This window comes from Perognathus longimembris, chromosome 3 (genome assembly GCF_023159225.1).
Source record: "Perognathus longimembris pacificus isolate PPM17 chromosome 3, ASM2315922v1, whole genome shotgun sequence".
Classification (NCBI taxonomy): domain Eukaryota; kingdom Metazoa; phylum Chordata; class Mammalia; order Rodentia; family Heteromyidae; genus Perognathus; species Perognathus longimembris.
The window spans coordinates 116644711-116665054 of record NC_063163.1 but is presented as its reverse complement, the minus strand read 5'-3'; the positions used below and the strand labels follow the sequence as shown (position 1 = coordinate 116665054).

General features: G+C 63.1%; 1 protein-coding gene across 1 annotated transcript in view; it reads left to right on the top strand.

Annotated features, from left to right (window-relative positions):
- The window catches only part of Dscaml1 (DS cell adhesion molecule like 1), a 219192-nt gene that overhangs the window by 158876 nt on the left and 39972 nt on the right, over positions 1–20344 (top strand). Inside the window, 5 exon segments of the mRNA XM_048343911.1 lie at positions 91–387; positions 1913–2185; positions 9110–9388; positions 10176–10295; positions 10848–11024. Coding sequence (XP_048199868.1) covers positions 91–387; positions 1913–2185; positions 9110–9388; positions 10176–10295; positions 10848–11024 — 1146 coding nt within the window.

Genomic DNA, 20344 nt, shown 5'->3' with positions numbered 1-20344 from the left:
GGGTGGGGGGCAGCCCGGGGCGGAGGGGGAGGGAGGGCACGGGGTCTCCGCGGCCCCCTGACCCTGAAGGGGGCTCCTCGCTCCCCGCAGACGGCACGCCGCGCATCATCTCGTCCTTCAGCGAGAAGGTGGTCAACCCGGGGGAGCAGTTCTCCCTGATGTGCGCGGCCAAGGGCGCCCCGCCCCCCACGGTCACCTGGGCCCTGGACGACGAGTCCATCGTGCGGGACGGGAGCCACCGCACCAACCAGTACACCATGTCCGACGGCACCACCGTCAGCCACATGAACGTCACGGGCCCCCAGATCCGAGACGGGGGCGTCTACCGATGCACCGCGCGGAACTCGGTGGGCAGTGCTGAATATCAGGCACGAATAAACGTAAGAGGTGCCTGTCTACATTTAAATATCAGAATAGGCTTTTGAGTTCCTTTCCATCTCTGTGACGACCATTATTCTTGTGGTGATTAGTACTTCGTTTTTTTGTGGGTTTTTTTTTTTAATTAAGCATCATTTTGATTTTAGCAGTCTCCCCCTTCCCCCCTTCCCCCTCCCTCCCTCCCTCCCTCTCTCTCTCTCTCTCCCCCCCTCCCCTCCACAGCCCCGTCATCCATTCTTATGTGTGAGTGTGTGTCTGGTAGAATGCATCCCATTCTTACTCCCACCTCCCCCCTGCAGCCTGACCTGCCCACCTCCATCCCCACCCCCACCCCCACTATGCTACGCACCTGCTAGCATCTGCCAGCCCCGCCAAGACCTTGCTAGGACAGATGCAGGGCAGGGGCCCGGGGCAAGTTGAGCCTCAGAGGCAGCTGTGACCGCACTGAGCCCCCAAGTGCCCCCGGAAGTGAAGGCAGCTAGGAGTCAGGGTGTCATGTCCCCCCACCCCCACACACACAGCCCCAGCCACGAAGAGCAGGAGGCTGAAGCCGGAGGCTCTTCAGGACGGTGGCCGGCCACCTCCGTTGTCTATCTCCTCGGAGGCGCCGCAGACCCTGTGGCTCTCACGGGTCTTCGTGTGACCCTGCCAGTGACCCCTGGCAGAGAGGGGACCGGGGAGTCGGAGGGAAGGGGCTCTGGTCCAGGGGCCGAGAAGGGCCTTTCCCTACCCTGCCCTCGAGCCGGGGAGGAGATTGGTGTTCCGTTCCCCTGTGCCCGGTGCCCGGCCTCCTCTGCCTGTGCCCTGCCCGCCCACCTCGGAATTGGAGAGGGGACAGAGCCACAGGGTCCCTGGAGATGTCCTAGCCCTGCCCCTCATCTTCCTCATCCTGGGCACTGGAGCTTGGAGAGTTTCTGGAGGTCCTCCCTGCATGGGGGAGCCCCGGGCCAGGGCCTCTGAGCTACACACACACACACACACACACACACACACACACACACACACACACACACGCACACACACACATTGCACCGCCTCCCCCAGACAGTGTGACCACAGCCCCCCTGCATCACCAGTGTAAGGCCCTTTAGGGGTGGTGTAAGCGCAAGTGCGAGCAGGGAGAAGAAACACACGAGGTCCACGTTTCCATCTTAATCCCCACTCCTGACCTGCCCCTAAGCAAAGACTCCCCCTCCCCGATCCCGGCCACTTCCTCCCGCCCCCCCCCCACCACCACCCCCCCTCCCGGGCGTAGAACTGGCCACGCGCCCTCCCTGGTAGCACAGGGACTATTGCTGTAGGCGTGCATGATCCGGGTCTTTTAGAGTCTATCCACATCAAGTTCTGGGGAGACCAGAGTGACCCCCACCCAATGCCCACTGCACCACCCCTTCCCCCTCCCCATCCCCCCCCCCGGAAGCCTCCGAGGCCAAGCGACTGAGAAGAGCACGGTGCCACGGTGGCACCCGTCCGGGCCTGGCTGACGCCGCCGCTTGCCCCCCTCCTGTCTGCCTCCTCCCTCCCGACTCCTCAGGGCCCCCCAGCATCCGGGCGATGAAGAACATCACGGCCGTGGCGGGACGAGGCACCCTCATCAACTGCAGGGTCATCGGCTACCCCTACTACTCCATCAAGTGGTACAAGGACGCGCTGCTGCTGCCCGACAACCACCGGCAGGTGGTGTTCGAGAACGGCACCCTGAAGCTGACGGACGTGCAGAAGGGCATGGACGAGGGCGAGTACCTGTGCAGCGTCCTCATCCAGCCCCAGCTCTCCATCAGCCAGACCGTCCACGTGGCCGTCAAAGGTAGGGTCCCGCCCCGGCCGGAGCCCCCCGCCCGGGTGCCCCCTGCCCCAGCCGGACACTCGCCAGGCAGCCGTCACGAGTGGGTGGAAGGCAGAGGGAAAGAGCCCGACGATCGGAAGAAAGGGGACAGGATGGAAAACTGTGAGCGGCTACGAGAAAGCCGGGAGCGGCTCTGCCTCAGTTTCCCTCACGGGCTTCAGGACAAGGCGGCTGAAAGCCCCAGGGACGCCGGGGCTTGGGTTAGGGACGGCATGCTGTGTGTTCAGCCCCTGGGTCAGGATGGAGCCACAAGGGACTCGGCCCGGCCCCCTCTGAGAGCAGCAACTGGGGGGCCGGAGTAGAAGGGGTACGTGCGGGCTACCTGTCTCTCTCTCCTGGGCACAGAGCAGCCACCCCTGGCTTGAGGGCAGGGTAAGGAAGGACCTTCCATCTGCTAGTGCCACCCGAGATCCAGAAAGCCGTTCCTCCCTGCCCCCCAACCCTTCCTGTGGACGGAACGCGTGAATATAAATAAGCAAAGGAGGAGATGCGTGAGCTCGTGACTGGCACCCTCGATTCTGGGGTTATGCGTGCGTGTGAGCCCCAAATGCATTCTTTGAAACCGAGATGGGACGGGGGCTGATCTGGGCAGTGCGTTCGAGGAGGGCTCCCAGGTACTCTGAGGCCCAGATGGGCAGGGCCGGGGGCCTCAGCTCACACATCCCCGGGAGGGGAGAGGGAAGGTCTGCTACCCAGGACAGGAGCGCGAGCAGGAGCCCGCACGCCGCCCGTGGGAAGGAAGACAAGATAGGGGTCCTTTGGGGTCCAAACCCCACAGGTCTCAGACCTGGTGCCGCCTTCTCTCTGAGACAGTAAGCGAGATGGGATGGAGACATGGTAGCTGGAAGAGGAAAGTTGGAAATGGTTGGGGGTACAGAGGCTGTGTTCGACGTGGGCCCTTGAAGCCGGTGATGAGGATGGGTCACCCAGGGAGGGGTAAGGGCCGGGGACGGCCGGGAAACTGACGGCAGACGCGAACAGCTCCTGGTGGGCCGGGCGTCGGTGGCTCCTGCCTGTAATCCCAGCTACTGGGGAGGCTGAGATCTGCAAGATGGCGGCTCCGAGCCAGCCCAGCCAGGCAGAGACACCTAGGAGACTCCGTCTCCCAAATAACCAGCCAAGAAAGCCAGGCTGGAGGCATGGCTCAAATAGCAGGACCCCAGCTAAGCAAGCAAGGCCGGCAGCTCAGAACTCCACTACCACCAAGAAAACACAAAGCCAAACAAAAATGGCTCCTTGTCACCCGGCGCCCCCCCCCCCTCTCTGTGTGTGTGTGTGTGTGTGTGTGTGTGTGTGTGTGTGTGCTCTGGGCCATGTCACATGCCTCTCCCTGTGATTCCCACCTGCCACGGTGCCAGACAGGGTGTGCTTGTTGAACTAAATCTGAGCCATTGAACTGGGGTGGGGTGAGTCACAAGAATCCTCGCCACAAAGCCCCCCGAGCGCTGAGGGGCTCCAGGACCCCTTAGGCCTAGGGAAGAAACAGGACACCCTGACATGGCGCACTCTCTGCTTCTCCAAGTGACACTGCAGGCAGGCTGAGGGGTACCAAGCCTCCCCCACTCACCCCCCGCCATGGCCTAACTCTCTGCCCAGCCCAGAGAGAACCCCACAACCCCTAGTCCATATGCCGGGCCAATCCACTTGGTGGTGGAGGAATACAGAGCAGCCTCTCCCTCCCTCCCCCCCCCCCCCGCCCTCACCGCCACGTCCCACCCCCCCGCCCCTCCCCCGCAGCATCCATCTCGGCCGCCTGTATCCATTTCTGTTACAAGCAGCTGGACCGCGAGCTAACCGTGTAAACAGCACATATTAAAACATCTAACCTTTGCTCCACTCCCTACGCCCCACGCTCCAGCGAGCATTTGGCCGCTCCGGCGGTCGAAATATAAATAAATAATAGCGGGGCTCCAGCGGGCCTTAAAGTACTCGGAACATCCCGAGAGCCGCTCTGCTCATCAATTATTCAGCCCCATTCAGGGGCCGAGCCCGTCCTCAAGAATTGAATCGTCTCCGTGAGGACGACGCGCTGGGCCCTGTCGTGGTAGCGCTGAGCGGGGACAAGTCTCCCGGCAGAGGTGGGGGCGGGGGGGGGGAGAGTGAGTGAGAGACAGAGAGAGATGCACGCCCCCCTCCCCCGCCCTGCCTTCTCCATCAGGACCTGCCTGCGAACTCCTAGAAATCCAGCCCCAGAAGGGAAGAGGCCACCTGCCTCCTCTTGTGCCCCCCGCCTTCACGGGAAGGCCAGAGGCCCGGCGTCCCCCCGCCCCCACCCCTTCAAAAGTCAGGGCCCCTGGTCCCCGCCTTCCGCCTTCCTGTCGACTCCCGCTCCCTCACCTCATTAGAATGCACTTTTGCAGAAGAACCCATCAAAGCTGATTATGATCACGCAGCTTGATTAGCGGCAGCGCTCTTCCAAGAACTGCGCGGGGCGCGGGGCGGGGGTGGGGGGAGGAGACGCCCTCTGGGCATGGCAAGGGGCCCTGACTCCAGGGAGGAAGGAAGGGGCTGGGCATTGTGCACGAGCTGCCCCCGTGTAGAGGCCGGGGTGGGACAGGACGTCGTCGGGAAGGCCGAGGGCTGGTGGGTGGGCCCGGCGGGGGCGGGGAGGGGGAAATCTATGCGGCTCTGTGATCTGGAAAGCGACCGCGGGCTCCATTCCTTCCAGGGGATCTCCCAAACCATGAGGAAGATCAGAACACACCTGCCCGTGTGTGCACGCACGTGTGCAGACCCGTGTGCACGCACAGGCACAGGGCACCTACACACGGCGCACAAATTCGTGCTCAGAGGAACACACAAGTCCCTTCACCCTCAAGCACACACACACTCACACACGTGTGTGAGCACTCACGCGTGCACAACCGCTTCGTCTGTGACTCCCCCCTCTTGCAAGGTAACATTCCCGAGTCACAAAAGGCCAGCTGTGGCTGGAAGGAACAGCGGGGAAAGCGGGCGAAGGACGCTCCGAGCACCGCCCGGGCTTGGCATGGCGTCGCTGGTTCCCCAGCTCAGCCAGACTAGACGGGCGGCAGAGCTTGTCTCCAGACTTCCAGAAAGATCCTTGGCAGGATGCTAAGAGGAGGGCATCCAGACCCAACCTAGACTTAGGGGCCTCTGCAGATGAAAACCACGTGGCCTGGAAACAACGGGGCACCTGGGCTAAATGTTTTCACCAGGGAGGGGAGGCTGGGGCCGGGGCGGGGGCCATTGGCATTGGTTCCGTGAAGAGACGGACAAAATGAAGGCATGGGGCACCTCCTGCCTGTGCTCAGCGAGGGCTGACTTGGGAGGTAGTGGCAGGTCCCCATGGAGAGCAGGCAGGAGAGGACACCTCACCCTACAGAGACATCCTTAACCCCTCCCACCCATCTCCCCCATACACACACACACACACACACACACACACACACACACACACACACACACACTTCTCCCTACTTATTCAACACACAACTTCAGTGAGGGCCCTATTCGATCCTGCCATAGTCCTAGGAGCCTGGGGGTCCTACCTCCAATCGGTGGATCGGGGCTCCCGGTGACCATCAACCTAAACCAGAGCCAGCTGCCTAACCAAATACCTGCTCGTTTGGAAGGTGCGGTACTGGCATCCAGAGGCAGGGGGCGCTGTCCACGGAAGGCTGGCACCAGCTGCTGACGCCAGCCACCGTCCCTGCTTTAGAAACGCGGGAGGACAGACAGACAGACGGGCCCCGGTGGCTGACGGTGGTGGTGGTGGTGTGAAGGCGTCCGGGAGCCTCCGCTCAGCCGTTCGGTGACCCTGTACCCCCACTCCATCCCGGGCACGACGTAGGTTCTGCCGATACAGCTGGGCCCCCCTGCCCTCCGAGGGAGATTTCAATATGGTGGTCGGAAAGGCCTTCTTCCCCAGAAGAGAGGATGCTGGTAAAAAAAAAAAAAGTCTGCAGTTGTGAGCGTTCCTGGAAGAGGAGCGTTCTGGGAGTTGGAGAGCCCACGCAGAGAGGGGCTAGTCTCACCTCTCCGCGCGGCAGAGGAGAAGACGGAGGCCCGGCCGCAGAGGCGGGGTGGTAGGGAGAAGGCCCTTTGCCCCGGGCGCCCCCCCCCCAGTAGGAAAGCAGGCCGCAGTGAGGTCCTGACTCCCGACCGTGCACGCCCTGCTCACCGGGGCAGTAAATAAAACGGCTCGGCCTCAAAGACAGGCGATGAGAAACCCCATAAAGCGTTTACGGGCCGGGCTTGGTGGTCAGCACTGCGTGACACTCCCGAGCAAGTGACTATAAAAGCGTTACGGTGGCGGGTGCCGCGTCTTCTCCTCCATCGCCGCCTCGGGCTGCACAGGCTCCCGCTCCCTGCGACTCTCCCCCTCCCTCCCCCTTCCCACCCCTCTGCAACCCCAGCTCTTCATTGAGAGCCCCGCCTCAGCTGTGGGGGCAGGGAGAGCGTCCGTGCCCTCGCGCCCCCCCCCCCCCCCCCCCGCCACCACCGCACCCTAGGGACCCCAGGCCAGTCCCCCTCCCCCCGCCGAGCGTCTCACGCCTGGGGTGGGTGCTGCCCTCTGCTCATCGCTGCAGGGAAGGAGAGCGCTGGGTGGCCGGGCTCCCTGCCGCGGCCTCGGCCTCCTCCCTCGAGCGTTCATGTTCAAGTCCCCGTGGTCCCTGAGACCCGAGGAGCAGCCCTCCAGGCCGGTCACGCCGCAGCACCTCACACCCCCCCGGCCGGGATCCCCTCCTCCCCCCCTCCCCGTCCCCCCTCTCCCCCCTCCCCCCCCTCACCCCCCGCTCCGTCCGTCACCCCAGCAGGCTTCTGCTTTCCCGGCCCACGACCCACGTGGAGCGCCATGCCTTCGCAGAGCCCGCGCCTCATAAATGGTCGAATTAACCTGCTTTCGTCACTTGTTCCGTTACCAAATCCCATCTCACGGCAAGCGAGTCTGCCCCTGCCGGAACTGCCTCGCCCGCCCTGCCTGGTGTTCTTCCCTCCACCCCCACCGCCCCGGGGTCACCGTCCACGCCCACCCCACCCACGTCCCCCGGGGTCACCGTCCACACCCACCCCACCCACGTCCCCCCGGGGTCACCGTCCACGCCCACCCACCCACGTCCCCCGGGGTCACCGTCCACGCCCACCCCACCCACGTCCCCCGGGGTCACTGTCCACGCCCACCCACGTCCCCCCGGGGTCACCGTCCACGCCCACCCACCCACGTCCCCCGGGATCACCGTCCACGCCCATCCACCCACGTCCCCCGGGGTCACCGTCCACGCCCACCCCACCCACGTCCCCCGGGGTCACCGTGCACACCCACCCACCCACGTCCCCCGGGGTCACCGTGCACACCCACCCACCCACGTCCCCCGGGATCACGGTCCATGCCCACCCACCCACGTCCCCCGGGGTCACCGTCCACGCCCACCCACGTCCCCCGGGGTCACCGTGCACACCCACCCACCCACGTCCCCCGGGATCACCGTCCACCGCCCACCCACGTCCCCCGGGGTCACCATCCACGCCCACCCACCCACGTCCCCCGGGCCCACCGTCCACGCCCACCCACCCACGTCCCCCGGGCTCACCGTCCACGCCCACCCACGTCCCCCGGGCCCACCGTCCACGCCCCGCCTCACCCCGGGTCCAGCTCTCCGGGTCCTCGCTCCTGCCCACACCCAGCAGGCGCCTTCTGTTTGGGGAAATACTGGTTAGAACTCGAGGCCTGGCACGGGTTAGGCGGGTGCTCTCCCACTGAAGCCACGCCCTCCGGAGGGGCTTTCTATGTCTACACCTGGCCTCTCTCCCAGGGGCAGCACCCCCCACGCTGGGCTCTGGAAGTCTGTGGGTGCAGGGAGCACCCCCTCCCCACAGGCCCTGATGGGGAGCGGGGGGGGGGGGGTGGAAGTCCTAGAGGAGAGAATCCAGGCTCCCAAGGAAGCGTGGGCTGCAAGCCCGGAGAGGCCAGAGGACTGTGGTCAGCCTTGTAATTTAATTATTTGGCTGTAGAAAGGAGATCTCATCTACCGGGTGCTCATCCTTGCTAAGCTAATTGTCTGTCTCCTTCACTCTCTTCTCCCCCCACTTGCTGGGGGGAGTCGCTGCAGCCTAATTGAGTTATCATAAAGATAATGGCTGATGCTCTAGCCAGCGCCGAGAAAGGAGGTTTCCTCTCCCAGCCACTTGGCTCCGGACAGGCCCTGCAGGGACGGAGAGGCGGGCCGTGGGGGCCGAGGCCGCATACGCCCGCCCGCCCGGGAGGGCTAACCCACCCAGCGGCTGTCTCGAAGAGGACGGGGTCCCCCTTAGGAGACAGCAGGGGTGGGTGATCCGGGCAGCGGGGGCTTTCCGTGCAGCTTGCACTTGGAGAGGCGACAGGCACGGTTTCAGGTCCCTCTTGTGCACAGGGTCAGCGCCCAGCCCCCAGCTTCTCACCTGTGAGCCAGGGGCCCGCGTCAGCGCGTGGAGCTGCTAGCCTGCCCTCGGGCCACACAGCCAGGGAGGGGACGGGGGTGGGGGGGAGGGGACCCCGGGGGAGGGGAGCCCAGTGGGAGGAAGCCCGGCAGCTGCCACCGGGACACCTCATCTCTAGCCGTCCTGGGCCACGGAAGGCTGGGAGACCCTCACGAGGGGCGTGTAGGCATCCGCTGAGCAGAGGGTCGGGAGACAAGGGGGCCGCGTTCGAGGACACATTGGAAGGTCAAGACCATGAACGAGAGAGAAGAAGAAGGGGTCCAGACAGGACGGCCAGGCACTCCCGAGAGATTCTGCGTGGCTGGGAGCACGAAGCCCCAGCGCCCGGCGACGGGGGGGGGGGGGGGGGGGAGGGCTCCATCCACGCCCGCCCCAGAGCCCCCCCCCGGGTAAGGCGGCTAGCTGACCGGGCCTGACGGCGTCCTCCTCCCTGTGCCGTCCCAGTGCCCCCTCTGATCCAGCCCTTCGAGTTCCCGCCCGCCTCCATCGGCCAGCTGCTCTACATCCCCTGCGTGGTGTCCTCGGGGGACATGCCCATCCGCATCACGTGGAGGAAGGACGGGCAGGTGATCATCTCCGGCTCGGGCGTGACCATCGAGAGTAAGGAGTTCATGAGCTCCCTGCAGATCTCCAGCGTCTCCCTCAAGCACAACGGCAACTACACGTGCATCGCCAGCAACGCGGCAGCCACCGTGAGCAGGGAGCGCCAGCTCATCGTGCGAGGTGAGGCGGGGGGGGGGGGGGTGGGGGGGAATGGGGGGACACCGCCCCAACGGGACCTGGAGTTCCACTTTGAACCTCAGGCTCCCAGGAGGTGGGCGCCTAAGGGTGGGGAGGTCCAGTTGGATGCGGACGGCTTGTGCCTGTAGCTCTAGGTCAGGAGGTTCACAGCCCGTAGGTGGGCACAGCAGCGTGGACCGGGCGCGCCAGGCTCCGCGGGAGGCTGAGCTTGGGAGGAGCAGGGTTCCCGGCCAGCCCGGGCGGACAAGTCCAGGGCGCTCCATCTCCACGGAGGAGAGCGGGGCATGGCGGCGCATGCCTGAGCTCTCAGCAACGACAAGCAGCCTCCACGTAAGTGGATCCTAGCTCAGGCGTGTGTAGACCAGGCGGGAAGCAAGACCGTGTCTCCCAAGTAACCAGCAAAGACATAGACCTGGAGGTAGGGCTCAGTGCTAAAACGTCAGCCTCGCACGTATGAGGCCTTGAGTTCAAACCCCAGTGCCACCAAAAGAGCAAAGAGACGACGACGGCGATGACAAGGAGCCGTCTAAGCCTCTTGTCTTCCAGGCGGGAAACTGAGTCCCAGAATGGAGGAGTCGGTTGCTCAGTCAGTGATGGGTGCGGCCAGGGTTGGGACTCGGGACTCCTGGCCTCTGGGTGTCAGAGCCGCCTGCTCCCGGTGTGGCGATGGTCCCCGTGGAAGGACATTAGACAGAAGCTGACCCCCGACCCAGGGAGGCCCGGGGGACACAGATGACACCGTGTCTCCCTCCCTCCCCTCTCTCGACAGTGCCTCCTCGATTCGTGGTGCAACCCAACAACCAGGACGGCATCTACGGCAAAGCCGGGGTGCTCAACTGCTCGGTGGATGGCTACCCCCCTCCCAAGGTCATGTGGAAGCACGCCAAGGGTGAGCCCAGGCCAAGGGGTGGCTCTGAGAAGCGGGGGGAGGGGGAGGGCGCGGGAGGAGGGGGGCTCTCTGTGTGCGATGCCAGGCCCTGGGGGAACCCTGGCTTCTGACCTTCGAGGACCCCTGGCTGTAAGTCACCCGGAGTCACCCTCAGCATCCTGACTCAGAAGTTTCCCCGTGGCTCCTTCCTCACAGACCTGGTCTCCCCCTTCCACCCGAAAGCTGAGCATCCAGCCACGGTTCCCAGCCCGCCCCGGGGGACCCAGGCCCCTCAATACTCATCTCCTCCGGGGTCCTGGTGCGGCTCAGAGCCTCGCCTCATCCCCAGGGGTGCACTACTCAACATCCTCCAGGCCCCGCGTCCTAGAACTACAGGCCCGACACTTGGGACGGAGAGGGGAAGGGGCGTAGCAGCCCCCCCCCACCAAGGGCACTTGCCCCTCGCTCCCGGGCCCAGCCCCCTACACGCGGGGGATCAGCGCGAGGCCACCCCCCACGGTGCTCAGTCCTCCCCTCCCCCCCCCGGCCCCTCTCACCGCTGCCTCCTTCCAGGGAGCGGGAACCCCCAGCAGTACCACCCGGTGCCCCTCACCGGCCGCATCCAGATCCTGCCCAACAGCTCCCTGCTGATCCGCCACGTCCTAGAAGAGGACATCGGCTACTACCTCTGCCAGGCCAGCAACGGCGTGGGCACCGACATCAGCAAGGCCATGTTCCTCACCGTCAAGAGTGAGTCCCACCCCCCCCATACCACCACACACCTCCCGGCCGCCCCGCCCGCCCTCCTGGATGCCGCTCTTCCACCCAGGAAGGGAAGGGGGCAGGACGGCTGCTCAGAGGTGGCCGTGGTCCCCCTGGGAGAGGACTTCCAGCCCCCCGCCCCGCTGGGGCTGCAATGCTCACAGGTTGCTGGGCTGAGAAACGTCACGTGGCATCCGTCGCGCTTCGATCCGTGGGGCTGGCGGTTCGATCTGAACGCTCCTATCGACTTGTTTCTGTGCCTGAAGTGATTTACTCTTGCTTGTGTATAATCTGCCGGTGGCTTAGACAGGAAGATTCCGTACGCGACATAGGAGATCAAACCTGGGGCGGGGGTGGGGGGGGGGTGGGCAGGAAAACTGGATTCCGAGTCCAGATCGGTGCCGATGTGGATGAGTCGCTTTGCCTCCCTGCAGTCTCCGTGTAGCTAACCAGCCAAAAGCTCGGGGAGCTCCCGGCCGGAATCCCCACCCCAGGGAGCACACAGCGCCGTGGCCTTAACAAGACCAGGCAATCGATGCACACCCCTCCGCGGGCCCTGCCGGCGAGAGGCAGGGAGGGGCGGCCCCTGCCAGCCGTGGCCCCGTCCGTCCCCTCGGGGATTCCTTCCTTCTGCCACTTTTAAGTTACAGGTGTGCCACGCGACCGTGGCTCCCGCCTCGTGCCCGTGGCCTTCGCCATGGAGATGAGGAGGGGGGGCGGAGGACAGCACGATTTGGGAGTGGGATTGCGGGAGGCGCCCGGCTGTCCTCAAGTTGCTCCATGACGGCCCGGGGCCCAGACAGGTCACCTCCGTTCCGGGTGCTGTGGCTTTCTTTCCTTCAAACCCAGGCAGCTCGGAGGAGGTACTGGGTGTGACCACAGACGGCATGTCATAAACCCGGGGCTTGAGCGTACAGAGATCTCACACGCGTGGACACACACGGGTGTGGACCCCGGCACACACACACCCCCGCCCTGCAGAATGCCGGGAGTCCCCTTACAGCCCTTCTGGGTCAGAGCAGACTCCCTCCCCGCCCCATTCTCTCCTCTCCCTCCCTCCCTCCTTTCCTGCTCCTTCCTCCTCCCGCTCTCTTCTCCTTTCCCCCCTTCTCCTCTAGTCCCTCCCTCTTCCCCTTCCTTCCTTCCCCTCCTGTCCTAATTTCAGCTGCGTCTCTCATTTCCCTTTGCTTCTCTCCCCAACAAGGCCCCCCACCATGCACGGCCCTGTGACACCTGCTCTCTCCCAAGCACCTTTGGCTCACGTTTCCCCGCTCGCCTGGCAGGCCCATCAGCCTGTCACCCATGCCCAGCCCCGACGCACCTCCCGCACACAAGGAAATACGGGGCTCCGATACAGCTCCACCTGGTCACGTGCCACACGAACCTTCCTGCCACTGTCCCCAAGCAGAAGAAAGAAAGGAGCCACGCCCGAGGCAGCCAGACGTTACAGAGAACCTTCCCGAGTCCAGCCAAGGAGGGTCTATTCCTCTGAACCTAATGGCGTCCAGAGATAACTGGGGGCAGGTCACAGGTCCGCGTTCAAACCCCAGTCGTGCCACTTGAGACGGCTTCAAAACGTGAGGCCACAGGCGCTGGGAGTCCCTCCATGCCCCTCCGCAAGTTTGGGATTCTAATACAGCCTCCAACTCGCAGGCTTTTCAACTTTACAGTGGCGCAGCCAAGCAACGCCCATTCATGGAGACGACCCTTCTCACTTCAAAGGTCGATCCTTTCTCGGGCCAATAGCTCAGCCCCCAGCATGTCACAGGGTAACGAACGTGGACAACCCACGTGGAAGGGTTCTGGGTGGCTTAGCTCCAACACGGTCATCGGGAGTTCCTTCCTAGACACGGCCACAGTGTCACCTTCCGTCCGCCCCTCCCACGCCACGGGCCACGCTGGCCTCTCGGCGCGTTCAACACGCAAGGTGCTTCCGGCTCAGGACAGGCTCATCGTGCTCTTCCCCACACTGCACGCCTAGGAGCGGCGTGGTAAGGTGCAAAGGAGACTGCACACCTACAGCCTTCAACCCGCCGGTTGGCATGACACAGCCGTCCGATACGTGTTAGTAATCGTTCATTTAAGGGGCTAGAATCCGGTGATGAGCAAGACAAGAGTTGTTGTTCTCAGGGAATTGGAAGATCACGAAGAAGAAATAGACACACACACCCAGCTCTCGGGCGTGAAATGATGCATGCCTGACGAGCTGCAAGCCAAGGGTCGGGGATGAAGTCATCGGTCTTTCTCCGAGAGTGAGCAAAGGCGATCAAGAAAAGCCCCACCAAAGCCAGGGCCTCTAAGTAGAGCTTGACAGATGAGAGGGACGGGGGACCCCGAGATAGCGGGGGTGCCATCCGGCCAACCCCGGGATGCAGAAGGAGCGCGCGCGAGGTCCCAGGCGAAGGCCGGTGTGGTGGGGGAAGGAGTGGGGGCGGGGCGGGCAGGGAGGCCGAACACGAGATGGCGCGGGCTTGGGGAGCGACATGTGTGGGCCCCGGGTGGAACTGATTCTGGACACCAGGCTCCAGATCAGGAACCCCGGGCACTGGCGGGGGACCGAGGTGCAGAACTCGACTCGGGACCTGGATTAGAGTGCTCAAGAGGAGTGGAACCAATAGGAGATGTATAAGTAGGTAGAATTGATAGGAGATGATAGGTAGGTAGGTAGATAGATGATAGATAGACAGATAGATGATAGATTGATAGATAGATGAAGACAGACAGACAGACAGAGTTGGGTGGATAGATGAATGGATAGAGATGGCAGATGATTTACTAGGCACCTTGGCTCACGTTACTACGAAGGCTGGGAATCATATCACAAGTCTTCTCTGCCAGAGAACCACATAACTAGTGTGTCTTCCGAAGCCGGGGCGCCGCTGGCGTGCGTGGTGGAGTCCAGGGAGTCTGGCGCTCCGTGTCCAAGGGCAGGAGACGCGTGTGTCATTCCCCGAGAGGGAAGGAATCACTTGGCGCTGCCTCCTTTCCTGTCTGGGTCCCCAGACGACGGAATAAGGTACCCCCACCGATAGGCTGATTTTTCCTACCCCACAGGCCTTATCTAGGCCTGTGGATGCTCAACCATCCCAAGCCCAGGGAGTTACGGGTTTACTAGAGCTGGCGAGTGATTGGCCAAGTCCTTGGCTATCCTTGATGACGGCCCCTCAGTCCCTCAGGCCCCACTGACCCCAGAGTCACCATGTGGCTGAGCTCCTAAGCACCCAAGCAGACCTAGCGCTGCCTCCTCCTCAGGCAAACTTGACCATTGGTGCGGCTCTGCCCACCTGCTGCCTGCGAGGAAAAGCGTCCAGAAGGGGAATCTATAGAATGGGGGCCAGTCCCGCCCTGGGAGCCACTGGCTGGGTACCCCTTCCCTTCTCTGGGTCTCAGTTTCCTCATCTGTACCGTAAGACTTCATCTGAACGAGAATCCACTCGTGCACTTACCCAAGGTCCCTTCCAGCTCTAAAAAGAAGCCAGGCTTCCCACCAGAGGCGTAACTTAGTGGGAAATAAATGCAACTCGCGGAAGGAAAAAAGGCCTGTCCACAAAACCACCTTTTATCTACCTTCTAAAGTTAAAAGAGAGAGATGAGGGTGATGATGAAGACCAAAGGGGGGAGGGGACAATTCCTCCTCCAACTGACACATGTAACATGAGGAGAAAGCAAAGCATCTTCAAAGAGAAGTCTTCGGCAAGAGTCAAGGGCAAGGCCAGGCACCTCACTCGGAGGCTGGCTGGGTTTTGAGAGCCCCGCCGGCCGCAGTGTCTCCTAGGACTGAGCTGGCCCCTTGTCCTGCTCATTGTCTCATTAGACAAGTTCATTACCTACCACCTCTAGTCTCTCCTCTACCACCCCAAAGGCCCAATGATTGAGCCACAGATAAAAGCCCCCTGGCCAGTTAAACCCACGAGGGCCCTTTGTTTGGTGTGAGTTTTGATCTGTTTGTTTAGCAAAATGTCAGACTGATTAAATGGAGATTCTGAGTCCTCAGCCAGCGGGCATCCTCCTTCAGCTCCAGGAAGAGGGGGAGAGGGGACAGAATTTGTAGGGGGGCGGGTGGGGATAAGGTGGAGTGAGCTTAGCCCTGTGAGAGGTGGAGGGGGACCCCTCCTGCCCCTCCCCAGGGAAATGGCCACCCAGGACCCACAAACCCCTTTCCTAACTACCCTCTCGATACCCAGGGAATCCCCTGCCCGAATCCCCCATGCCGGCCCCCAGGAGCACGCCAACTGAGGCACAGGAAGGTCAAGCAACAGGCCCAAGGTTTCCCTGTGTGGTAGCGCTGGGCCCTGTCTCCTCCCCGGGGGCTGGGCCCATCGGCCTCTCCCAGAGTGGCCGTTCTTGCCCCTGGCACCCAGCTCGGCCCAGGCCTTCCCCCGCTTGGCAATGGGGTCCTGGGAGTGACCAGCTGTCCCCCTCCCCACCCCCACCACACACCCCAGCCTGCAGGTCTGCTCTAACCACAACAGCCATCACAAACCACCCTCCACTCTTCCCTTGGCCCTGGGATCCCCTAATGCGATCAAGGTAGGGCATGGATTTCCGCCCCCCCCCCTCCCCGGATCTATAAATGATGAGGGTCAGGGATGGGGTCTGCTTTCTCCCCTGAGGTTATAACCACTTTCCAGCTCACCTGTTGCCCCGAAGGTGCCTACAAGGCCCCCACTCCAGCGGGGTGGGGGAGGGAGGGGGCGGGGGGCGGGGGGGAGTGGGTCGCACAGGGCGGGCCAGGGGTTCTTTTCTGCAGCTCAGGGAGGAGGGTGGGAGGGACGAGGGAGAGCCGCCGTAATGATTTCCACGGCGATCATCGTCCAGCTGGCTCCACTGGCCTTATTGATTTCTCGACTTCATAGAGTAAGGAGCAACACTTGTCCCCTGCTTCATCAAACAGAGGCAAGGAGAGGGGCGGACACAGCCTCTTACCCGGCGGCCCGGCTCCGCAGGCAGCCTCCTCAGAGGAGCAAAGAGCTAGCAAATTTCCCCCGCGCCCCAGGCACCCTTGGGGGTGGGGGAGGGCAAAACAAGCCGTTCGCTTAGGAGGCCGGCTGGCAGGGCCCGACCCCAGGGCGGGGAGTGACAGCTCTCAGACAAGGGTTCCCCAGCGCCCCCTCTAGAGGAACGGAGCCTGCACACCCGTTCCCTGGGACTCGGTTTACTTGGGTCACTTTCCCTCACCCGCACATCTAGGCCGAGCTCAGCAGCGGGCCCCATTCTGTAGAACCAACGCAGACCCGAGGGCTGGATGCCCTCAAACGCTGTCTTCCTGTTGTTTCTGTGGGTTGGGAGAAGGGTCTCTGATCGCTGGAGAGATCCTCGGGCCCGTGCAGACTCCAGAGGTCTCCCTGTGGACCAGTGCCCACAAGCCAGCCCCACGTCCTCTCGTCACCATAGCAACTCAAGCCCACCGTGCACGGGATGCATGGTGCTGTTTCCATTCCCAGTTCCAGTGTGGGCCCCAGGGGCCTCGTCAGCCCCTTCTCTCCTCAGAGCCTTGACGTGGTCACAAGGTAAAGGCAGCTGCCAGGACTCCCACCCACCGCAGAGAGCCAGGGTTACGCTGAGGGGCTCCAAGCAGTAGGTAAGGAGTTACAGGTGGGCAGAGAGCTGAGTGGCGCCCCCCGCCCCCAAGCCATGCCCCAAGTCAGGGAAGCCCGGAGCTGCTCCCCCAGCTAAAATGAGGGCGGAATAACTGGTTGCACCAGCCCAGCAGCACGTATGTTCTTCGGGGGTGGCCCGTGTGTCCGCTATGCGTCCAGGTCCCTGTTCCGGTCCATTTCCTATGGATCGTAACAGAATACTGCAGGCCGGGGGCATCTCAAGGAAAGGGGGCTTATTTCAGCTCATGGTTCCAAGACAAGATGTTACAGGGGTGGAGGGGGGCATGAAGAGGTACGTGCGTCTCGTCTCCTCTCCCAAGGCTTCAGTACTGAATCAAGGGGCATCTTATCTAGGGCCCCCTTCCTCCCCCAAAGTCTCATCTCTAAACTCCTTGGTCAGTTGAAGTTACTTGGATTCGAACTCAGAGCTTTGTGTTGCATAGGCAACCACGATTTCTTTGGCTTTCAGTCGGTTTGGTTTTCTGTTTGTGTGGGGTTGTTTGTTTGTTTGTTTGTTTTCAGCTAGGGCCTCACACTTTTGCCCAGGGCCAGCCCTTCCTCCCAGCTCGGCCTCCTACCCCACGCCCCAGGGCCGTGAGGGAGGGCGGCTTCATGAACGTTAACCACGGCGCAGGCGCGTAAGACGCATTCAGTGAGCGTTAGCCTGTATTATTACTGTCGTTTTTCCAGCGTTCACAGGCAAGCGGCAGGCCAGAGGCAGGCGGAAGCGTGGTGCCTGCTTCCTTTGAGAACACGTCCCCCCCCACCCTGGCGCTCCTCACCTGGGCGGGGGGGGGGGGGGGGAGGGGGATGATGGGCCCCATTTTACAGCCGGACACGTTAAGGTCAGGCAAGTCCACCCTGCAGGACGAAGGCCTGCAGTTCAAGTCTCCAAGGCCCTGCCCTTCTCCATGACCCTGGATCCAACTTCCACACGCCGTCTTCCCGTGGATTCTGTCGTGGGGCAGAGGGCTGCTAGGATCCTAGGGGACCCGGCTCCCCGGCACCTCCTCAGAAGCACCGCATGCAGGCCGGCGCTGCCATGCAACGTGAAGAATGACACCACCGTTGATTAACGGACAGCAAGCCCAAGTGGGTGGGAATCCAGTGTCCAGCCCAGAGGCCTGGCTCTTCAAGAAGGGGAGCAGAGCAGGCGCCAGAAGACACCCCGCTCCCCAAGCCTTTCCCCAGGGGCAGCCTGCAGCGGCTGCCACCCAGCCGAGCCGAGCAAAGCTGCTGGTACCCACTCCCTCGGGCCCGGCGCCCCACCCGCGGGCCAACAATGCCCCTTTGTGGCGGCTTATCTCACGCTGCCAAACAGGGCCTGGGCTCTTGTCAGACGCTTGTTAACAAGGAGCAGAGACAGAAACAAAAGGAGCCCCTGAGAGAAAGCTGCCTTCTCCTGACAAGGTGGGCTTGGCCAGCTCTGGGACCCAGAACACCTGTCCCCTCTCTTCCCGAGGACAAGGAAGGGGGGCCCGTTTCCCCTTTTACCGAGAGAGCTCCGTGAGACTCCTAGGGAGATTTCAGTGAGACTATCAGAAGGACTTCCTGGAAAAGCACAGGCCCTCATAGAAAGCACTCAGCGACTTTAGTACTCAGCAATCCTGGTGGCTGAAGGCGGCGGAAAGACCGGCCAGTACCCAGGAGGATGGGAGAAGGGTCAGCCCTGAACCTGGAGAGGGGACCGCCGTGTTGGGGGTGGCTCCGAAGGACTGCAGATGCCTAGACCAGCCTTGAGCCCACGAAACGCGAGCCTCTGATGGGTTTCCTGAAGGACTTGCCCAGCCGAGAGGATTCCATGAGCTGCGGCTGGGGAGAGATCAGCACATCAGCCCTCAGTGAGGCCTACTGTGCGCGGGTCACGTCGGCCCCCTCTCTCCCGCCTTGCTCTTTCATGACAGCGCTCCTCCAATTACTTCCCCCTCCTACGCCCTCTCCTCTGGGTATCGCAGGGCTGACGCCCCCCTCCCCCCCCCCGTCCCGGGTGGATTGGGGACTGTCACAAACACCAGCTGAGCTCCCATCACCAAGGGGAGGTGGGGAGGGGAGCTGATCACCAAGGGGGGGGGGGAGGGAGGGGGAGCTGATCCCCAAGGGGGAGGGGTGGGGGAGGGGCGCTGATCACCAAGGGGGAGGGGAAGGGGGAGCTGATCACCAAGGGGGAGGGAGTGGGAGGGAGGGGAGCTGATCACCAAGGGGGAGGGGGAGGGGGGAGGAGAGCTGATCACCAAGGGGGAGGGGGAGGGGGAGGGGGAGGGGAGGAGACCTGGCTCTTTGCCTCCTCTTCTGCTCCCAGGCCAGGCTGGCATCTCAGCCCCACCCACCCAGCCCTACTCCACTTTCCCGCCTCCTCCTAGACCCTGCACGGAGCGGAGAGGGAAAGTCACCCGGACCGGACGGCGGCAGGAGCAGGCTAGGCCAACACTGAAGGAGGAGAGGGCGCTGTGAACTGTCAGGGGCCGGGGGGGGGGGTTGGGGGGGGCGGGAAGGCCGCGCGCCGCCGCTCATCCACTGTGTGAGGTCAGACAAACCACTTAACCTCTCGGCGCTCCCCCGTTTCCTCCTGGGTGATGGCGGGGCGCAGAGGCCCAAGGCCGCCTCCTTAGCAAGAACCAGGCTTCCCTGCAAAGGATTCATCGTCGGCGCTTTGCAAAGGAAGGCGGCCCCAGAGGAAGAGGGAAACTGAGGAACACGGGAGAGGCCAAGCAGGTGCTGGGCAGTGTCTGGGGACCCGCGAGCTCCCCGCCTCCCAGGTCACTGAGTGTGTGTGCGGGGCGGGGGGGGGGGGGGCACAGAGCTGTCTCATGTCTCCTGGTGTTTCAAGAATCTATCAGCCTCTCACATCAAATTAAAATGTAAATAGCAGCCGGTCCGGGCAGGGCCGAGGGGTGACAGGAGACGGCCGGCCAGTAATTTCCCCGACAGGAACAACTGTCTTGTTTCTGAAATTGATTTCCTCTCCCCTTGGCCTGTGCCCCCCTCCGGCCCCCGGAGCATGGGGTGGGTGCCGCTCGCCAGGCCTGCCAAGATGGCCCCAGGGGAGCAGGAGCCAGAAGCCTGATGGGAGAGCCTGTGGCCAGCCCTGCGTCCGCCCCTCGAGGCACCCCCGCCCCCCCCCCCGGGCCCGGGCCTGGGGCAGGCCTCGGGATTCGCCATCCTTCCTCAGTGCCCTTGAGGCTGTTCCTTGAGGTGCTGGGCCAGAGCTGCCCCTGCTCAGACCAGCACCCCATGCTACCTGGACGGCCAGGGGCTCCTTCCTGCCCCCCTCCCCCTCCCCCTCAGGTCTGAGGGAAGTGTAACCAGGGGGAGAAAGAACAGTACAGCCCGGCTTGGGCAAAGGTCTAACGGAAGCCGGAAAGAGCTGGAGGGGGGGCTGGGGCAGTGGCAAGCCTACCTAGCACGGGAGAGCTGAGTTCACACCTCAGACCTGCAGAAAGGAAGGGGGGGGGGCGGGGGAGACAGGAGGAAGGGAAGGAGGAAAAGGAGAAAACCAAAACGGGGATGCGAAGGCTGCTCGTGGTCGGGTGGCGGCCAGAGGCCTGGAAGATGAATGGGGTCGCACAGGTAAGCTCCGGTTACTTCCATCCCAAGCATGGTGGACACAGACAGGCCGCCGCACCCAGGGAAGGTGCTAGAAAGTTCCTCCTTAGCCGGATGGGAGTTCTGCCCTTGGTCCTTTGCGCCCCTCCGGCCCTGCCCCCCACG